The following is an 18941-nucleotide window of genomic DNA, read 5'->3' on the forward strand; positions in this document are numbered from 1 at the left end:
TACCTGTTCAAAGATTCATGTGAATACCTTGAATGGGACTGACACTGATACCTGTACAAAGATTCATGTGAATACCTTGAATGGGGCTGACACTGATAACTGTACAAAGATTCATGTGAATACCTTGAATGGGACTGACACTGATAACTGTACAAAGATTCATGTGAATACCTTGAATGGGACTGACACTGATAACTGTACAAAGATTCATGTGAATACCTTGAATGGGACTGACACTGATACCTGTGCAAAGATTCATGTGAATACCTTGAATGGGGCTGACACTGATAACTGTGCAAAGATTCATGTGAATACCTTGAATGGGACTGACACTGATAACTGTGCAAAGATTCATGTGAATACCTTGAATGGGGCTGACACTGATACCTGTACAAAGATTCATGTGAATACATTGAATGGGGCTGACACTGAAAACTGTACAGAGATTCATGTGAATACCTTGAATGGGGCTGACACTGATAACTGTACAGAGATTCATGTGAATACCTTGAATGGGGCTGACACTGATAACTGTACAGAGATTCATGTGAATACCTTGAATGGGGCTGACACTGATAACTGTACAGAGATTCATGTGAATACCTTGAATGGGGCTGACACTGATAACTGTACAGAGATTCATGTGAATACCTTGAATGGGACTGACACTGATAACTGTACAAAGATTAATGTGAATACCTTGAATGGGACTGACACTGATACCTGTGCAAAGATTCATGTGAATACATTGAATGGGGCTGACACTGATACCTGTGCAAAGATTCATGTGAATACATTGAATGGGGTTGACACTGATACCTGTACAAAGATTCATGTGAATACATTGAATGGGGCTGACACTGACAACTGTACAGAGATTCATGTGAATACCTTGAATGGGGCTGACACTGATAACTGTACAGAGATTCATGTGAATACCTTGAATGGGGCTGACACTGATAACTGTACAGAGATTCATGTGAATACCTTGAATGGGGCTGACACTGATAACTGTACAGAGATTCATGTGAATTCCTTGAATGGGGCTGACACTGATACCTGTACAAAGATTCATGTGAATACCTTGAATGGGACTGACACTGATACCTGTACAAAGATTCATGTGAATACCTTGAATGGGGCTGACACTGATACCTGTACAAAGATTCATGTGAATACCTTGAATGGGACTGACACTGGTACCTGTACAAAGATTCATGTGAATACCTTGAATGGGGCTGACACTGGTACCTGTTCAAAGATTTATGTGAATACCTTGAATGGGACTGACACTGATAACTGTACAGAGATTCATGTGAATACCTTGAATGGGACTGACACTGATAACTGTACACAGATTCATGTGAATACCTTGAATGGGACTGACACTGATACCTGTACACAGATTCATGTGAATACCTTGAATGGGACTGACACTGATACCTGTACAAAGATTCATGTGAATACCTTGAATGGGACTGACACTGATACCTGTACAAAGATTCATGTGAATACCTTGAATGGGGCTGACACTGATAACTGTACAGAGATTCATGTGAATACCTTGAATGGGGCTGACACTGATACCTGTACAAAGATTCATGTGAATACCTTGAATGGGGCTGACACTGATACCTGTACAAAGATTCATGTGAATACCTTGAATGGGGCTGACACCGATACCTGTACAAAGATTCATGTGAATACCTTGAATGGGACTGACACTGATAACTGTACAGAGATTCATGTGAATACCTTGAATGGGGCTGACACTGATAACTGTACAGAGATTCATGTGAATACCTTGAATGGGACTGACACTGATAACTGTACACAGATTCATGTGAATACCTTGAATGGGACTGACACTGATAACTGTACAGAGATTCATGTGAATACCTTAAATGGGACTGACACTGATAACTGTACAGAGATTCATGTGAATACCTTAAATGGGACTGACACTGATAACTGTACAAAGATTTATGTGAATACCTGTACAGAGATTCATGTGAATACCTTGAATGGGACTGATACCTGTACAGAGATTCATGTGAATACCTTGAATGGGACTGACACTGATAACTGTACAGAGATTCATGTGAATACCTTGAATGGGGCTGACACTGATAACTGTACAAAGATTCATGTGAATACCTTGAATGGGGATGTCACTGATACCTGTACAAAGATTCATGTGAATACCTTGAATGGGACTGACACTGATAACTGTACAGAGATTCATGTGAATACCTTGAATGGGGCTGACACTGATACCTGTACAAAGATTCATGTGAATACCTTGAATGGGACTGACACTGATAACTGTACAGAGATTCATGTGAATACCTTGAATGGGACTGACACTGATAACTGTCTATTTAAGTAGTGATTATTTTGCAGGTCTCACTGTACAAACGTTACAATTGTAATCTTTCTGGTATCAAACCTTTTTTAGTAGGGAACATTTATAAAGGATCTCAAAATTGTGTTTATTTTGTATCAAATCTATTAATCAAGTTCAATTTAAAACAATAAAATGAGCTGTCACAGAGACTATTCTGCTGCTTTTCAGTGTAAGTATTGAAAAGTTTTGGCAAGACATGCATGGATCACTGTTAGATTAGATTTCAATGCAATACATGATTTGCTGAGATATTAACATGAATGTATTTACATGGAACATTTTAACCAGAATTTTTTAGTCTAATAATAAAGGGCCATTATTTGCAAAATACAGTTATCTAACTTGGTTATTCAATTACGTTAGGTGATTGAATACATTGTATAAAGTCTCAATGCAATACATCAAGTAATTACTGAGATATTATCCTATGTGTGCTAACATGCAAGACCTAAGCCAGAATTTAGTCGCATAATAAAGGGGCAAATAATTGTATAATATGAAAGATAGAGTTATCTTACTTGATTAAAGAAGAAGGTTAAATGGTTGGGAGCATGTGTGTAAAGTTTCAATGCAATACATGATGTATTCGCTGAGGTGTCGACTTAAAAGTGGTAACAAGCAAAACCTTAACCAGAATTTCTATGTCTAAAAAAAGGGGCGTTATTTAAATATAATGCAAACTAGATTTATCTAACTTGCTTAATTAAGTAGGTTGGATGGTTGAGTACCATTGTATCAAGTCTCAATGCAATACCTCAAGTAGTTGTTGAGATATCAACCTATGTGTGCTTGCACCAAAAACCTTAACCAGAATATCTAAGTTGAATAATAAAGGGCTATTATTAACATTAAATGCAAACTAGAGTTATCTAACTTGGTTAATTAAGTAGGTTGGATTGTTGAGTACCATTGTATCAAGTCTCAATGCAATACCTCAAGTAGTTGCTGAGATATTAACCTATGTGTGCTTGCACCAAAAACCTTAACCAGAATTTTTAAGTTGAATAATAAACAGCAATTATTTGTATTGAATGCAAACAAGAGTTATCTAACTTGGTTAATTAAGTAGGTTGGATGGTTGAGTGCCACTGTATAAAGTCTTAATGCAATACCTCAAGTAGTTGCTGAGATATTAACCTATGTGTGCTTGCACGCAAAACCTTAACCAGAATTTCTAAGTTGAATAATAAAGGCCTATTTTTGCATTTATTGCAAATAAGAGTTTTCTAACTTGGTTAATTAAGTAGGTTGGATTGTTGAGTACCATTGTATCAAGTCTCAATGCAATACCTCAAGTAGTTGCTGAGATATTAACCTATGTGTGCTTGCACCAAAAACCTTAACCAGAATTTTTAAGTTGAATAATAAACAGCAATTATTTGTATTGAATGCAAACAAGAGTTATCTAACTTGGTTAATTAAGTAGGTTGGATGGTTGAGTGCCACTGTATAAAGTCTTAATGCAATACCTCAAGTAGTTGCTGAGATATTAACCTATGTGTGCTTGCACGCAAAACCTTAACCAGAATTTCTAAGTTGAATAATAAAGGGCAATTATTTGCTTTAAATGCAAACAAGAGTTATCTTACTTGGTTAATTAATTAGGTTGGATGGTTGAGTACCATTGTATCAAGTATCAATGCAATACCTCAGGTAGTTGCTGAGATATTAACCTGTGTGTGCTTGCACGCAAAACTTTAACCAGAATTTCTAAGTCGAATAATAAAGGCCTATTTTATGCATTTATTGCAAAAAAGAGTTTTCTAACTTGGTTAATTAAGAAGGTTGGATGGTTGAGTACCACTGTATAAAGTCTCAATGCAATACCTCGAGTAGTTGCTGAGATATTAACCTATGTGTGCTTGCATGCAAAACCTTAACCAAGGTGTGAAGCCGACGCCGACGCTTGGGTGAGTTGTATAGCTCTCCATATTCTTCGAATAGTCGAGCTAAAAATGAGGCTCTGCTGAGTTTTAATTGTTTTTGAATGAAGAGTTTAATAATTTGTTTTAACTTTCCCAACACTCGAACATTTCAAAAACAGTACGAGAGGTATGTTTTAGTGCCTGGAAACCTTCATATCAAGTTTCATGAGGTATGTTTAAGTGTCTGGAAACCTTCATACAAAGTATCATGAGGTATGTTTTAGTGTCTGGAAACCTTAATACCAGGTATATTTTAGTGCCTTGAAACCTTCATACCAAGTTTCATGAGGTATATTTGAGTGCCTGGGAACCTTCATACCAAGTTTCATGAGGTATATTTGAGTGCCTGGGAACCTTCATACCAAGTTTCATGAGGTATATTTGAGTGCCTGGGAACCTTCATACCAAGTTTCATGAGGTACGTTTTAGTGCCTGGAAACCCTTATATCAAGTTTCTCATAAGGTATGTTGTAGTGCCTGAAAACCTTTATATTAAGTTTCAAGAAGTATATTTAGTGCCTGGAAACCTTCATATCAAGTTTCATGAAGTATGTTTTAATGCCTGGAAGCCTTCATAGCAAGTTTCATGAGGTATGTTTTAGTGCCTTAAAACATTCATATCAAGTTTCATGAGGTTTATTATAGTGCCTGGAAACCTTCATACCAATTTTTTATGAGGTAGAATTTAGTGCCTGGAAACCTTCATATGAAGTTTCATGAAATATGATTAAGTGTTTGGAAACCTTCATACCAGGTTTTATAGTAGTATGTTTTAGTGACCGGAAACCTTCATACCAAGTTTAATGAGGCGTGTTTAGTGCCAGGAAACCTTCATTACAAGTTTTATGAGGTATGTTTTTCATGCATGGAAACCTTCATACCAAGTTTTTATGAGGTATGTTTTAGTGCCCGGAAACCTTCATTACAAGTTTCATGAGGTGTGTTTTCCATGCATGGAAACCTTCATACCAGGTTTCATGAAGTATGTTTTAGTGCCCGGAAACCTTCATACCAAGTTTCATGAAGTATGTTTTCCATGCATTGAAACCTTCATACCAAGTTTCATGAAGTATGTTTTCCATGCATGGAAACCTTCATACCAAGTTTCATGAACCTATGCCACACCCAGGTGTAGTTTACATTAAATGTTTTATCTGATCAATTCATCTCTGGTATATTGCATATACACAATTAGACAACAGAGAGACATTCTGACAAAATGGCAGATGAACCATTTACTCGGAGTATAAAGCTGAGTGTATAACCATTGAATGGAGCAATACTCTAATTATATTATTTTTCACCTCAATGGGTTGAAGGTCAACAATTCCATTGCCATTCATAAACAAGCAAAGCACTTGACACAGCTTCATTGTGAATATCTCAGAACATGTATACAATAACATAAACAATTTTATATTTCTTGGAATATACCAAAGGTCTGTGCAGGTACTAATTTCTCCATTCTTAGTAGGAAAAGTAAATATTATGTTGCCTGACTCCTTAAAGATAAGATTTCGTAGACAGAAATTTGTTCTGCAAATCAACATAAACATTTTGACACAATTATCAACACAATGTGATTAACACTGAACTAATTGGGTACAATAAGTGGTTACAAGATCGTCAGAGTAAAACAGTAAGACATTGAGTGTTATACTAGTTCCATGTAACTTAACATAAAAGATATCAGATCTAGTATGCAAGGACTTCACAGGGGGATGCCATAACACAGGAGAATGTGGCCAGGAAGGATGTGGACAGGACTACACTGGAAGAATGTGGACAGGACTACACTGGAGGAAGTGGCCAGGACTTCACTGGAGGAAGTGGCCAGGACTACACTGGAGGATAAAGCCAGGACTACACTGGAGGATGTGGCCAGGACTACACAGAAGGATGTGGCCATTACTTCACTGGAGGATGTGGCCAGGACTACACAGGAGGATGTGGCCAGGACTACACAGGAGGAAGTGGCCATTACTTCACTGGAGGATGTGGCCAGGACTACACTGGAGGAAGTGGCCATTACTTCACTGGAGGATGTGGCCAGGACTACACAGGAGGATGTGGCCAGGACTACACAGGAGGATGTGGCCAGGACTTCACTGGAGGATGTGGCCAGGACTACACTGGAGGATGTGGCCAGGACTACACAGGAGGATGTGGCCAGGACTTCACTGGAGGATGTGGCCAGGACTACACTGGAGGAAGTGGCCAGGACTACACAGGAGGATGTGGCCAGGACTACACAGGAGGATGTGGCCAGGACTACACAGGAGGATGTGGCCAGGACTTCACTGGAGGATGTGGCCAGGACTACACAGGAGGAAGTGGCCAGGACTACACAGGAGGATGTGGCCAGGACTACACAGGAGGATGTGGCCAGGACTACACAGGAGGATGTGGCCAGGACTTCACTGGAGGATGTGGCCAGGACTACACTGGAGGAAGTGGCCAGGACTACACAGGAGGATGTGGCCAGGACTACACAGGAGGATGTGGCCAGGACTACACAGGAGGATGTGGCCAGGACTTCACTGGAGGATGTGGCCAGGACTACACTGGAGGATGTGGCCAAGACTACACAGGAGGATGTGGCCAGGACTACATAGGAGGATGTGGCCAAGACTACACAGGATGATGTTGCCAGGACTACACAGGGGGATGTGGCCAGGACTACACTGGAGGATGTGGCCAGGACTACACAGGAGGATGTGGCCAGGACTACATAGGAGGATGTGGCCAAGACTACACAGGATGATGTTGCCAGGACTACACTGGAGGATGTGGCCAGGACTACATAGGAGGATGTGGCCAAGACTACACAGGAGGAAGTGGCCATTACTTCACTGGAGGATGTGGCCAGGACTACACTGGAGGAAGTGGCCATTACTTCACTGGAGGATGTGGCCAGGACTTCACTGGAGGATGTGGCCAGGACTACATAGGAGGATGTGGCCAGGACTACACAGGAGGAAGTGGCCATTACTTCACTGGAGGATGTGGCCAGGACTACACTGGAGGAAGTGGCCATTACTTCACTGGAGGATGTGGCCAGGACTACACAGGAGGATGTGGCCAGGACTACACAGGAGGATGTGGCCAGGACTTCACTGGAGGATGTGGCCAGGACTACACAGGAGGATGTGGCCAGGACTACACAGGAGGAAGTGGCCATTACTTCACTGGAGGATGTGGCCAGGACTACACAGGAGGATGTGGCCAGGACTACACAGGAGGAAGTGGCCATTACTTCACTGGAGGATGTGGCCAGGACTACACAGGAGGATGTGGCCAGGACTACACAGGATGATGTTGCCAGGACTACACAGGGGGATGTGGCCAGGACTACACAGGAGGATGTGGCCAGGACTACATAGGAGGATGTGGCCAAGACTACACAGGATGATGTTGCCAGGACTACACAGGGGGATGTGGCCAAGACTACATAGGAGGATGTGGCCAGGACTACACTGGAGGATGTGGCCAGGACTACATAGGAGGATGTGGCCAGGACTAGACAAGATGATGCAGCCAGGACTACACAGGAGGATGTGGCCAGGACTACACAGGAGGATGCAGCCAGGACTACACAGGAAGATGTGGCCAGGACTACACAGAATGATGAAGCCAGGACTACACTAAAGAAAAGCCAGGACTACACTGGAAAATGAAGCTAGGACTACACTTGAGGATGAAGCCAGGACTACACTGGAGGATGAAGCCAGGGGCCATATTCAATAAACAACTTAGATCAATCTTAAATTTAAGAGTGAAATCTAAGCTTTTTGATTGGACTGTAAAACAAATTGACCAATCAACTGAATGGAAACACTGAGGCATGTCTAAAGATAAGGATAAGAACTTTATTGAATACCAGCCCAGGACTACACTTGAGGATGAAGCCAGGACTACACTTGAGGGTGTGGCTAGGACTACACTGGACGATGAAGCCAGGACTACTCTGGAGGATGAAGCCAGGACTACACTTGAGGATGAAGCCATGAGTACACATGAGGATGTGGCCAGGACTACACTGGATGATGAAGCCAGGACTACACTGGACGATGAAGCCAGGACTACACTGAAGGATGTGGCCAGGACTACACTGGAGGATGAAGCCAGGACTACACTGGAAGATGAAGCCAGGACTTCACTGGAGGATTTGGCCAAGACTACACTTGAGGATGAAGCCAGGACTACAAAAAGAGGATGAAGCCAGGACTACACTGGAGGATGAAGCCAGGACTACACTCGAGGATGTGGCCAAGACTACACTGGAGAATGAAGCCAAGACTACACTGGAGAATGAAGCCTGGACTACACTGGATGATGAAGCCAAGACTACACTGGAGGATAAAGCCAGGACTACAATGGACGATGAAGCCAGGACTACACTGGAGGATGTGGCCAGGACTACACTTGACGATGGACCCAGGACTACACTGAAGGATGTGGCTATGTCTACATAGGAGGATAAAGCAAGGACAACACTGGAGGATGAAGCCAGGACTACACTAGAGGATGAAGCCAGGACTACACTGGACGATGTGGCCAGGATTACACTGGAGGATGAAGCCAGGACTACACTGAAGGATGTGGCCATGTCTACACAGGAGGATGAAGCCAGGACTACACTGGAGGATGAAGCCAGGACTACACTGGAGGATGTGGCCATGACTAAACAGGAGGATGTGGCCAGGACTACACTTGAGGATGAAGCCAGAACTATACTGTAGGATGTGGCCAGGACTACACTGGACGATGAAGCCAAGACTACACTGTAGGATGTGGCCATGTCTACACAGGAGGATGAAGCCAGGACAACACTGGACGATGAAGCCAGGACTACACTGGAGGATGTGGCCATGACTACACTTGAGGATGAAGCCAGGACTACACCGGAGGATGAAGCCAGGACTACACTGCAGGATGAAGCCAGGACTACACTGGAGGATGAAGCCAGGACAACACTGGAGGATGAAGCCAGGACTACACTGGACGATGAAGCCAGGACTACACTGGACGATGTGGCCATGACTATCCACAGTAGGATGTGGCCATGTCTACACTGGATGATGAAGCCAGGACTACACTGGAGGATGTGGCCATGACTACACAGTAGGATGTGGCCATGTCTACACAGGAGGATGAAGCCAGAACTATACTGGAGGATGAAGCCAGGACTACACTGGAGGATGAAGCCAGGACTACACTGGAGGATGTTGCCAGGACTACACTGGAGGATGTGGCCAGGATAACACTGGAGGATGTGGCCAGGACCACAGTGGAGGATGTGGCCAGGACTAGACAAGATGATGCAGCCAGGACTACACAGGAGGATGTGGCCAGGACTACACAGGAGGATGAAGCCAGGACTACACAGGAAGATGTGGCCAGGACTACACAGAATGATGAAGCCAGGACAACACTTGAGGATGAAGCCAGGACTACACTTGACGATGAAGCCAGGACTACACTTGAGGATGAAGCCAGGACTACACTTAAGGATGAAGCCAGGACTACACTTGAGGATGAAGCCAGGACTACACTTGAGGATGTGGCTAGGACTACACTGGACGATGAAGCCAGGACTACTCTGAAGGATGAAGCCAGGACTACACTGGAGGATGTCGCCAAGACTATACTTGAGGATGAAGCCAGGACTACAAAAGGAGGATGAAGCCTGGACTACACTGGAGGATGTGGCCATGTCTACACTCGAGGATGTGGCCAAGACTACACTGGAGGATGAAGCCAAGACTACACTGGAGGATGAAGCCTGGACTACACTGGATGATGAAGCCAGGACTACACTGGAGGATAAAGCCAGGACTACAATGGATGTTGAAGCCAGGACTACACTGGAGGATGTGGCCAGGACTACACCTGACGATGGACCCAGGACTACACTGAAGGAGGTGGCTATGTCTACATAGAAGGATAAAGCCAGGACAACACTGGAGGATGAAGCCAGGACTACACTGGAGGATGAAGCCAGGACTACACTGGACGATGTGGCCAGGACTACAGTGGACGATGAAGCCAGGACTACACTGAAGGATGTGGCCATGTCTACACAGGAGGATGAAGCCAGGACTACACTGGAGGATGAAGCCAGGACTACACTGGAGGATGTGGCCATGACTACACAGGAGGATGTGGCCAGGACTACACTGGAGGATGAAGCCAGGACTACACTTGATGATGAAGCCAGGACTACACTGGAGGATGTGGCCAGGACTACACTGGACGATAAAGCCAGGACTACACTGAAGGATGTGGCCATGTCTACACAGGAGGATGTGGCCATGTCTACACAGGAGGATGAAGCCAGGACTACACTTGATGATGAAGCCAGGACTACACTGGAGGATGTGGCCAGGACTACACTGGACGATAAAGCCAGGACTACACTGAAGGATGTGGCCATGTCTACACAGGAGGATGAAGCCAGGACAACACTGGACGATGAAGCCAGGACTACACCGGAGGATGTGGCCAGGACTACACAGGATGATGTGGCCAGGACTACAATGGAGGATGAAGACAGGACTACAGCGGAAGATGAAGCCAGGACTACACTGCAGGATGAAGCCAGGACTACACTGGAGGATGAAGCCAGGACTACACTGGAGGATGAAGCCAGGACTACACTGGAGGATGTGGCCATGACTACACAGTAGGATGTGGCCATGTCTACACAGGAGGATGAAGCCAGAACTATACTTGAGGATGAAGCCAGGACTACACTGGAGGATGAAGCCAGGACTACACTGGATGATGAAGCCAGGACTACACTGGAGGATGTGGCCATGACTACACAGTAGGATGTGGCCATGTCTACACAGGAGGATGAAGCCAGAACTATACTTGAGGATGAAGCCAGGACTACACTGGAGGATGAAGCCAGGACTACACTGGAGGATGTGGCCAGGACTACACTGGGGGATGCAGCCAGGACTTATCAAGTAGATGTGCCCAGGACTACACAGGAGGATGTTGCAAGGACTACTCAAGTGGATGTTGCCAGGACTACACAGGGGGATGCGGCCAGGACAACACAGGGGGATACAGTAAGGACTACACTGGAGGATGAAGCCAGGACTACCCTGGAGAATGTTGCCAGGACTACACTGAAGGATGTTGCCAGGACTACACAGGGGAATGTGGCCAAGACTACACAGGGGGATGTGGTAAGGACTACACTGGAGGATGAAGCCAGGTTTACACTGGAGGATGTTGCCAGGACTACACAGGGGGATGAAGCCAGGACTAAATGCGAGGATGTTGCCAGGACTACACAGGGGGATGCGGCCAGGACTTCAGAAGTGGATGTGGCAAGGACTACACAGGAGGGTGTGGCCAGGACTACACAAGAGGTTGCAGCCAGGACTACACAGGAGGATGTCACCAGAACTTCATAGGGGGATGCCATATCTACACAGGAGGATGAAGCCAGGACTACAAAGGAGGATGTGGCCAGGACTACACAAGAGGATGCAGCCAGGACTACACAGGGGAATGCCATCACTACACAAGAGAATGCAGCCAGGACTACACAGGAAAATGCTATCACTACACAAGAGGATGCAGCCAGTACTACACAGGGGATGCTATCACTATACAAGAGGATGCAGCCAGGACTACACAGGGGATGCTATCACTTTACAACAGAAAAGAGCCAGGAACACACAGGAAAATGCCATAACTACACAAGTGGATGCAGCCATGACTACACAGGAAAATGCCATAACTACACAAGAGGATGCTATACTTTTGCTTATCAATATTGCTGCAGATAGCTTATCTTTGCTAAAATAATAAACAATTTTACTTACAGAAATGACAGAATTAAGTAATCAGGCAATCTCAAGTATTAAACTAGCAGAAATTGTATGGAAAGTACCGAGATACATTATGTACTACACAAATTTGGCTGAATGTTGGCACAAGACAGTGTGCTTATCGTAGAAAACAAAGCAAATCACAAATTGATCATGTCATACTTTGAAGGTTTATAAAATTCCTAATTTCCAATGGGCTGGTTCCTTCAGTTTACAGTGTACAGACAGCAGAGTTGAAAGAGTCAGACACAGGGAGATCCAGATGCAGAATCTTAAATTAGCCCTTTTCAAATATACCCAAATTGTTCTTAAATGTTAGTGTGTTTAAAAACCATCCTGGTTTTTTAAAATCATTCCCAGTTGAAATCCTAGTATATTTTTACCTGTGAGTAACCAAAGATCTCTATTTTCTTCTTGTTTGGTTCATGTGATATTCTTCCTCCACCAATACACTCACAATCAAGTCCTCTTTCTTCGATAGAGGGCGCTATCTCATCATATATGTCCGCTGAAATATAGAAGATATCATTATTGCTGTTTTGCTATTATTAAAATATACAAAAAGATAAACCAAAATTCCCTTGGACCTGCTAGGTTAACATTATTATGGTTGGAAAGTAGTATTTGTTGGCACCTAAAGCCACATAGGGCAAATACATATATATTGACTTCATTGATGGTGACAGTACATGGTAACACATTGATGGTGACAGTACATGGTGTCAGTACATGGTAACACATTGATGGTGACAGTACATGGTGTCAGTACATGGTAACACATTGATGGTGACAGTACATGGTATCAGTACATGGTAACACATTGATGGTGACAGTACATGGTAACACATTGATGGTGACAGTACATGGTAACACATTGATGGTGTCAGTACATGGTAACAGTACATGCTGACAGTACATGGTGACAGTACATGGTAACACATTGATGGTGACAATACATGGTGACAGTACATGGTAACAGTACATGGTGACAGTACATGGTGACAATACATGGTGACAGTACATGATGACAGTACATGGTGACAGTACATGGTAACAGTACATGGTAACAGTACATGGTGTCAGTACATGGTATCAGTACATGGTAACAGTACATGGTGACAGTACATGGTAACAGTACATGGTGTCAGTACATGGTAACAGTACATGGTGACAGTACATGGTGTCAGTACATGGTAACACATTGATGGTGACAGTACATGGTAACACATTGATGGTGACAATACATGGTGACAGTACATGGTGACAGTACATTGTGACAGTACATGGTAACAGTACATGGTAACACATTGATGGTGACAGTACATGGTAACACATTGATGGTGACAATACATGGTGACAGTACATGGTAACAGTACATGGTAACACATTGATGGTGACAGTACATGGTAACACATTGATGGTGACAGTACATGGTGACAGTACATGGTAACAGTACATGGTAACACATTGATGGTGACAGTACATGGTAACACATTGATGGTGACAATACATGGTGACAGTACATGGTGACAGTACATGGTAACACACTGATGGTGACAGTACATGGTAACACATTGATGGTGACAGTACATGGTGACACATTGATGGTGACAGTACATGGTAACAGTACATGGTAACACACTGATGGTGACAGTACATGGTAACACATTGATGGTGACAGTACATGGTGTCAGTACATGGTAACATATTGATGGTGACAGTACATGGTGACACATTGATGGTGACAGTACATGGTAACACATTGATGGTGACAGTACATGGTAACACATTGATGGTGACAGTACATGGTAACACATTGATGGTGACAGTACATGGTGACAGTACATGGTAACACATTGATGGTGACAGTACATGGTGTCAGTACATGGTAACACATTGATGGTGACAGTACATGGTAACACATTGATGGTGACAGTACATGGTAACACATTGATGTTGACAGTACATGGTGACAGTACATGGTAACACATTGATGGTGACAGTACATGGTAACACTTTGATGGTGACAATACATGGTGACAGTACATGGTGACAGTACATGGTGACAGTACATGGTAACAGTACATGGTGACAGTACATGGTGACAGTACATGGTAACACATTGATGGTGACAGTACATGGTAACACATTGATGGTGACAGTACATGGAGACAGTACATGGTAACAGAGCAGTTTGTCACCTCTGGAAGCATTGCACAGGTATACAAAAACCATTTTTTTATTTCAGGATAAAAATAACATTTTATTTAACCCCACGTCAGTCACAGAGTTCAAAAACAAAAAGTCAATCAGATATGATACATCGAGGCAAACATTATTAGATTACTTATATATCAAAAATATATAATGATGTTATTTCATTATCACAGTGTCATTTATGATATAATTTTAGTAAGCCTTTTCACCTACAAAACACATCTATCCCCTCAGCTGCAGCAATTATATATGAAAACAAATCATTACCCAAGCTCTTGTGGAACATAATCATTACGAATTTTCCTGTAGAAATGACAGAACAAACTGAAGCCCCCCCCCCCCTCTCTTTGTTAGCCTATATACATTTGGTTCAATGCCATAGTTGTCATAATTACTGTAAAATCATAACATTTTGTTAACGTCTAGTTTTTATCAAACATTTCCTCATTACTGTCATCAAAATGTTCCAGCGCTTTATACATGCAAGTGCCCACAGTGCATACAATACTCATCATACTAGTAAAAACAATATGAAAAGATCTGCAAAATAAAAAGCAATGCTCAAGTTTTAAACCATGGTGTATCATCTCTTACTGTCAAACAAATTAAAATTAGCGAATCAAAACAAAAGTGTTATATATATGTGTGAGCAGTTAAAAAGTGTGTTTAAAATTATGCAAATTTATAACAGGGTTCAATTATTTTAGCATGTTTACAGCTATTATGCCCTTCCTGTCCTGAAGCTCGATTATCAACTGATGGTGTGTGTTAACAAACACGTTGTTGTTGTTGTTTTTGTTTATAAAGGTCTGCCCGCGCCCTAAAATGGCTGCATTATGGCTTGACCCCGTCACATCCCGAAGTGTGACTAAAACAGAATTTTGAAGCCAAAGGGGGGAGTTTTATTCCCTTCGGCTGATGGGATATTCGCCAAAGGAGTCATTTTGTATCCAAAGTGCCGCGAAACCTGCAATGAATGACATCTAGAGTGGTCCCACAGCTCTACACTACTGAATGTTGTTATTGTTGGGGTTATAAAGGTTTGCCTGCGCACTATGGCTGCATTATGGTTTGAGCCCGTCACATCCCCTAGTGTGACTGAAACATATTTTTGAGGCCAAAGGAGGAGTTTTATTCCCACCAGTTTGTGGGGTATACGCCAAATGAGTAAAATTAACAACACTTAATGGGTGACACTCAATAAATCAGCAAGGCACATGTGTTGCATTGTTTTGATTTAAACTGACAGAATTTGCGAAAGAAGTGTCAATTAGACTGGTCAGATGAAAGGTCGTTTTTTATTGGTTGAACTATATTTTTGATCCAATCAGACAGGATGTAACAAATCAAGAGTTTTTCACATTGTGTTAAAAATGTGTGTCATTGTCAACAAAAGAAATAATAATTTAAAGGTTCAGTAAATTATTCGGTACAGAATGAGATTAAAATAACTAATAGACAATGCTGTTCTTTGTCTTGCCTCACCTATATGTTTACATACATGACATTGACCTTCACTGCCAATATCGGAAAATAACAGAACTTCAGAAGCGAAACTGAAACTGGAAGTAGACAATTGGGATGAAATGACTAGTATTTATTTATTATAGTGATGATGTTTTTATTTTTGTATGAATGCCCAATGGAAATATGTTTATGAACTTAAACAAAAAAGTATGCATAATTCCCTTCCCTAAATTTGCCACCAACTTCCACCAAATGCCACCCAAATCCATGGCAAATGGGTGGCACTTGGTGGAAAATGGGTGGCACTTGGTGGAATATCAAGAATTCCACCAACTGCCATGAAATTTCCACCCAACTGGAGGTGGCAGTTGGTGTAAAATTGAACTCAGTTTTTTTTTCATGTGGCACTTGGTGAAAAAGTTGGACTTCGTTAATTTTTCATATGGCAGTTGGTGAAAAAATGAACTTAGTTAATTTTTTGGGTGGCATTTGGTGAAAAAAGACTTAGAAAATCTCAAGAGTTCTGTAAAATGGAACCATTACTTATCATCATGGAATAATAATAGCATTTACGACAGTTGCTGTTCATGCTGCTGTTTTAGCATCATTACATATGCTACTATTTAAAACTAACTGGTAATGTTGCTGGTTATACTGATAATGATTACGATGTTGGTGGTTCTATTGATGATGATTATGATGTTGGTGGTTCTATTGATGATGATTATGATGTTGGTGGTTCTATTGATAATGATTATGATGATGGTGGTGGTGGTGGTGGTAATTATGATGATTGTGGTGGTGGTGATTATGATGATTGTGGTGGTGGTGGTGGTGGTGGTTGATTTTGACAATTGTGTTGTTGTTGGTAGTTCATTGTGGTGTTGGTGAATATGATTGTGGTGGTATTGGTGATTATGATGATTGTGGTGGTGGTGATAGTGATCATGATGATTGTGGTGGTGGTGGTGACAACAACAAAAACATGTTGTTATTGATGATGATGATGATGATGATGATGATGATGATGATGATGATGATGATGATGGTGGTGGTGGTGGTGGTGGTGGTGGTGGTGGTGGTGGTGGTGGTGGTGGTGATGATGATGATGATGATGATGATGATGATAACAACAACAACAATGTGATGATGATTATCATGATCATGATAATGATGAGTTAAACTTAGTTTTCTGTGTACATGTGCTCTGTTGCTATTTCCCCAAAGGTACAGGGATCCCATTAATGTTTGATTTAAACTCGGAATGACCTCTCTGCTGGAAAATCTCCTCAAAATATTTGAATCTTCTGACAGTTACTAGCATTAATTTTGTGGAACTTTGAATAGTGAGAAAAAAAATGTGCAGTTTTGTTTAATAAAATGGATTGATTATAAGGTAAATGTTTTTTGTTTTTTTATCATATTAACATCCAAAAAAGATCATGACTTATCATTTTATTTTATTTTTACACATATTAGGCTCTTTGTCTTTGTTTAAAGTTTGACTAAGAGATAAGCTTTATGCATGTACTGTCAAGTATGTTTGACTTTATTCTAAAATAATTGACAAATATACTCAGTCAAGCAATGTACTAAGTTTAAAAATTATCATTCAATTTGTACAATGAAGTTGAAGATGTATAAAGAAATGTTATACACATTTTTTCCAGACAAAACCCCCCCATAAGGATGACAATGTACTTGGACAAGATTCTAAGACCTTTTTGGTAAATATTTGAATATTACAATAACTTAAATGAAGACTGACCTCATAGTTTTATCATATTTTATTAGCTTATACTTATTTAAAAGTGCTAAGTGCTATGAAGGGTGAGATAAACAATATTAAATGCCAGTCAAGAAAAGATGTAGAAGATGTATATGATCTAAAGGGTGTGTGTGTTTTTAAGAAAAATCGTTGAGGTATTGACAAAGCCTTGGTGTAATTCATGTTGTTGGCTGCATGATTTTGAAAAAATAAAGATAAAGTGAATCTTGGTGTACACATGTTTCCAAAGACATTTGTAGAACAAATTGTGGAACAAATAACATTCTTCTGTGAGGCAAACCCTGTTATATTGAACAGATTTATTAAAATGATCGCTTTTTTCAGAAAGAAATATGAATAGGGGACTTCTATAGCAGAAGAAGTATAGCCAAACTTGCAGAAAACAACAACCGAATGACTGCATCACTAAAGAAAAGAAACAGGTTATTGACATTTCAATATTCAAAATACCAAAACCGGTAGTTAAATTAACTTTTTACCTGTATTGTCATTGCTAATACAACAGACAAGTGCTCTTGTAAAACATATTTGCAATGATTCAATGTATGAGGCTGAATTCTATAATTAGTTATGGTATATCATTTTGTTGTTATACTTGGTATTAATCTGGCTAGGCCCAAAGCTGAAGAAACTTATTTAAGAGTATGTTTTTAATGTTGCCATTTTATTTATGCATCTAATTTTAAAATATATTTTGAATAATGATAGCTAAAATGAAACCTCAAAAATAAATAATACTAAAACTGTTTTCAGGATTTCTCCAAATGTAGAAATGCAGACAGCTCTTCACCATCAACTGTGATCCTTTGTAATTTTGTGTACATATGAAACTAAATGACTGCAAAGAAATGTTTTTTGTTGTTCTTAGGTTGTTGTATGCATACTTCATAAATCCCATGATTTTATTTCCACCAAGTGCCACGTAATTTCCACCAAGTGCCACATTGGCATGGCATTTGGTGAAAAAAGATCAAAGAAACTGAACGTGGCATTTGATGGAAAATTGTTCCAATACTCCACCAACTGCCACCTTGGGGTGGCATTTGGTGAAAAATTTGCCACCAACTGCCACGTGGCATTTGGTGGAAAATGTTCCAATACTCCACCAACTGCCAGGTTGGGGTGGCATTTGGTGAAAAAATTTGCCACGTGGCATTTGGTGGAAAACGTTCCAATACTCCACCAAGTGCCACGTTGGGGTGGCATTTGGTGAAAATATTTGCCACGTGGCATTTGGTGGAAAATGTTCCAATACTCCACCAAGTGCCACGTTGGGGTGGCATTTG

General features: G+C 41.5%; 1 protein-coding gene and 1 long non-coding RNA gene across 3 annotated transcripts in view; one reads left to right on the forward strand and one right to left on the reverse strand.

Annotated features, from left to right (window-relative positions):
* Positions 1 to 18941, reverse strand: part of LOC128224098 (14 kDa phosphohistidine phosphatase-like) — a 76417-nt gene that overhangs the window by 11481 nt on the left and 45995 nt on the right. For both annotated transcript variants that reach the window (XM_052933758.1, XM_052933759.1), the window contains exon 3: positions 12566 to 12690. In XM_052933758.1, the coding sequence (XP_052789718.1) occupies positions 12566 to 12690 (125 nt within the window). The remainder of the gene's footprint in view (positions 1 to 12565; positions 12691 to 18941) is intronic.
* On the forward strand, positions 17448 to 18615 carry LOC128224099 (uncharacterized). The gene is made up of 3 exons (XR_008259424.1): positions 17448 to 17593; positions 17980 to 18077; positions 18409 to 18615. It is a non-coding gene; the product is annotated as an uncharacterized LOC128224099 (long non-coding RNA).

The sequence above is a fragment of the Mya arenaria genome, chromosome 17, assembly GCF_026914265.1.
Source record: "Mya arenaria isolate MELC-2E11 chromosome 17, ASM2691426v1".
In the NCBI taxonomy this organism is placed as follows: domain Eukaryota; kingdom Metazoa; phylum Mollusca; class Bivalvia; order Myida; family Myidae; genus Mya; species Mya arenaria.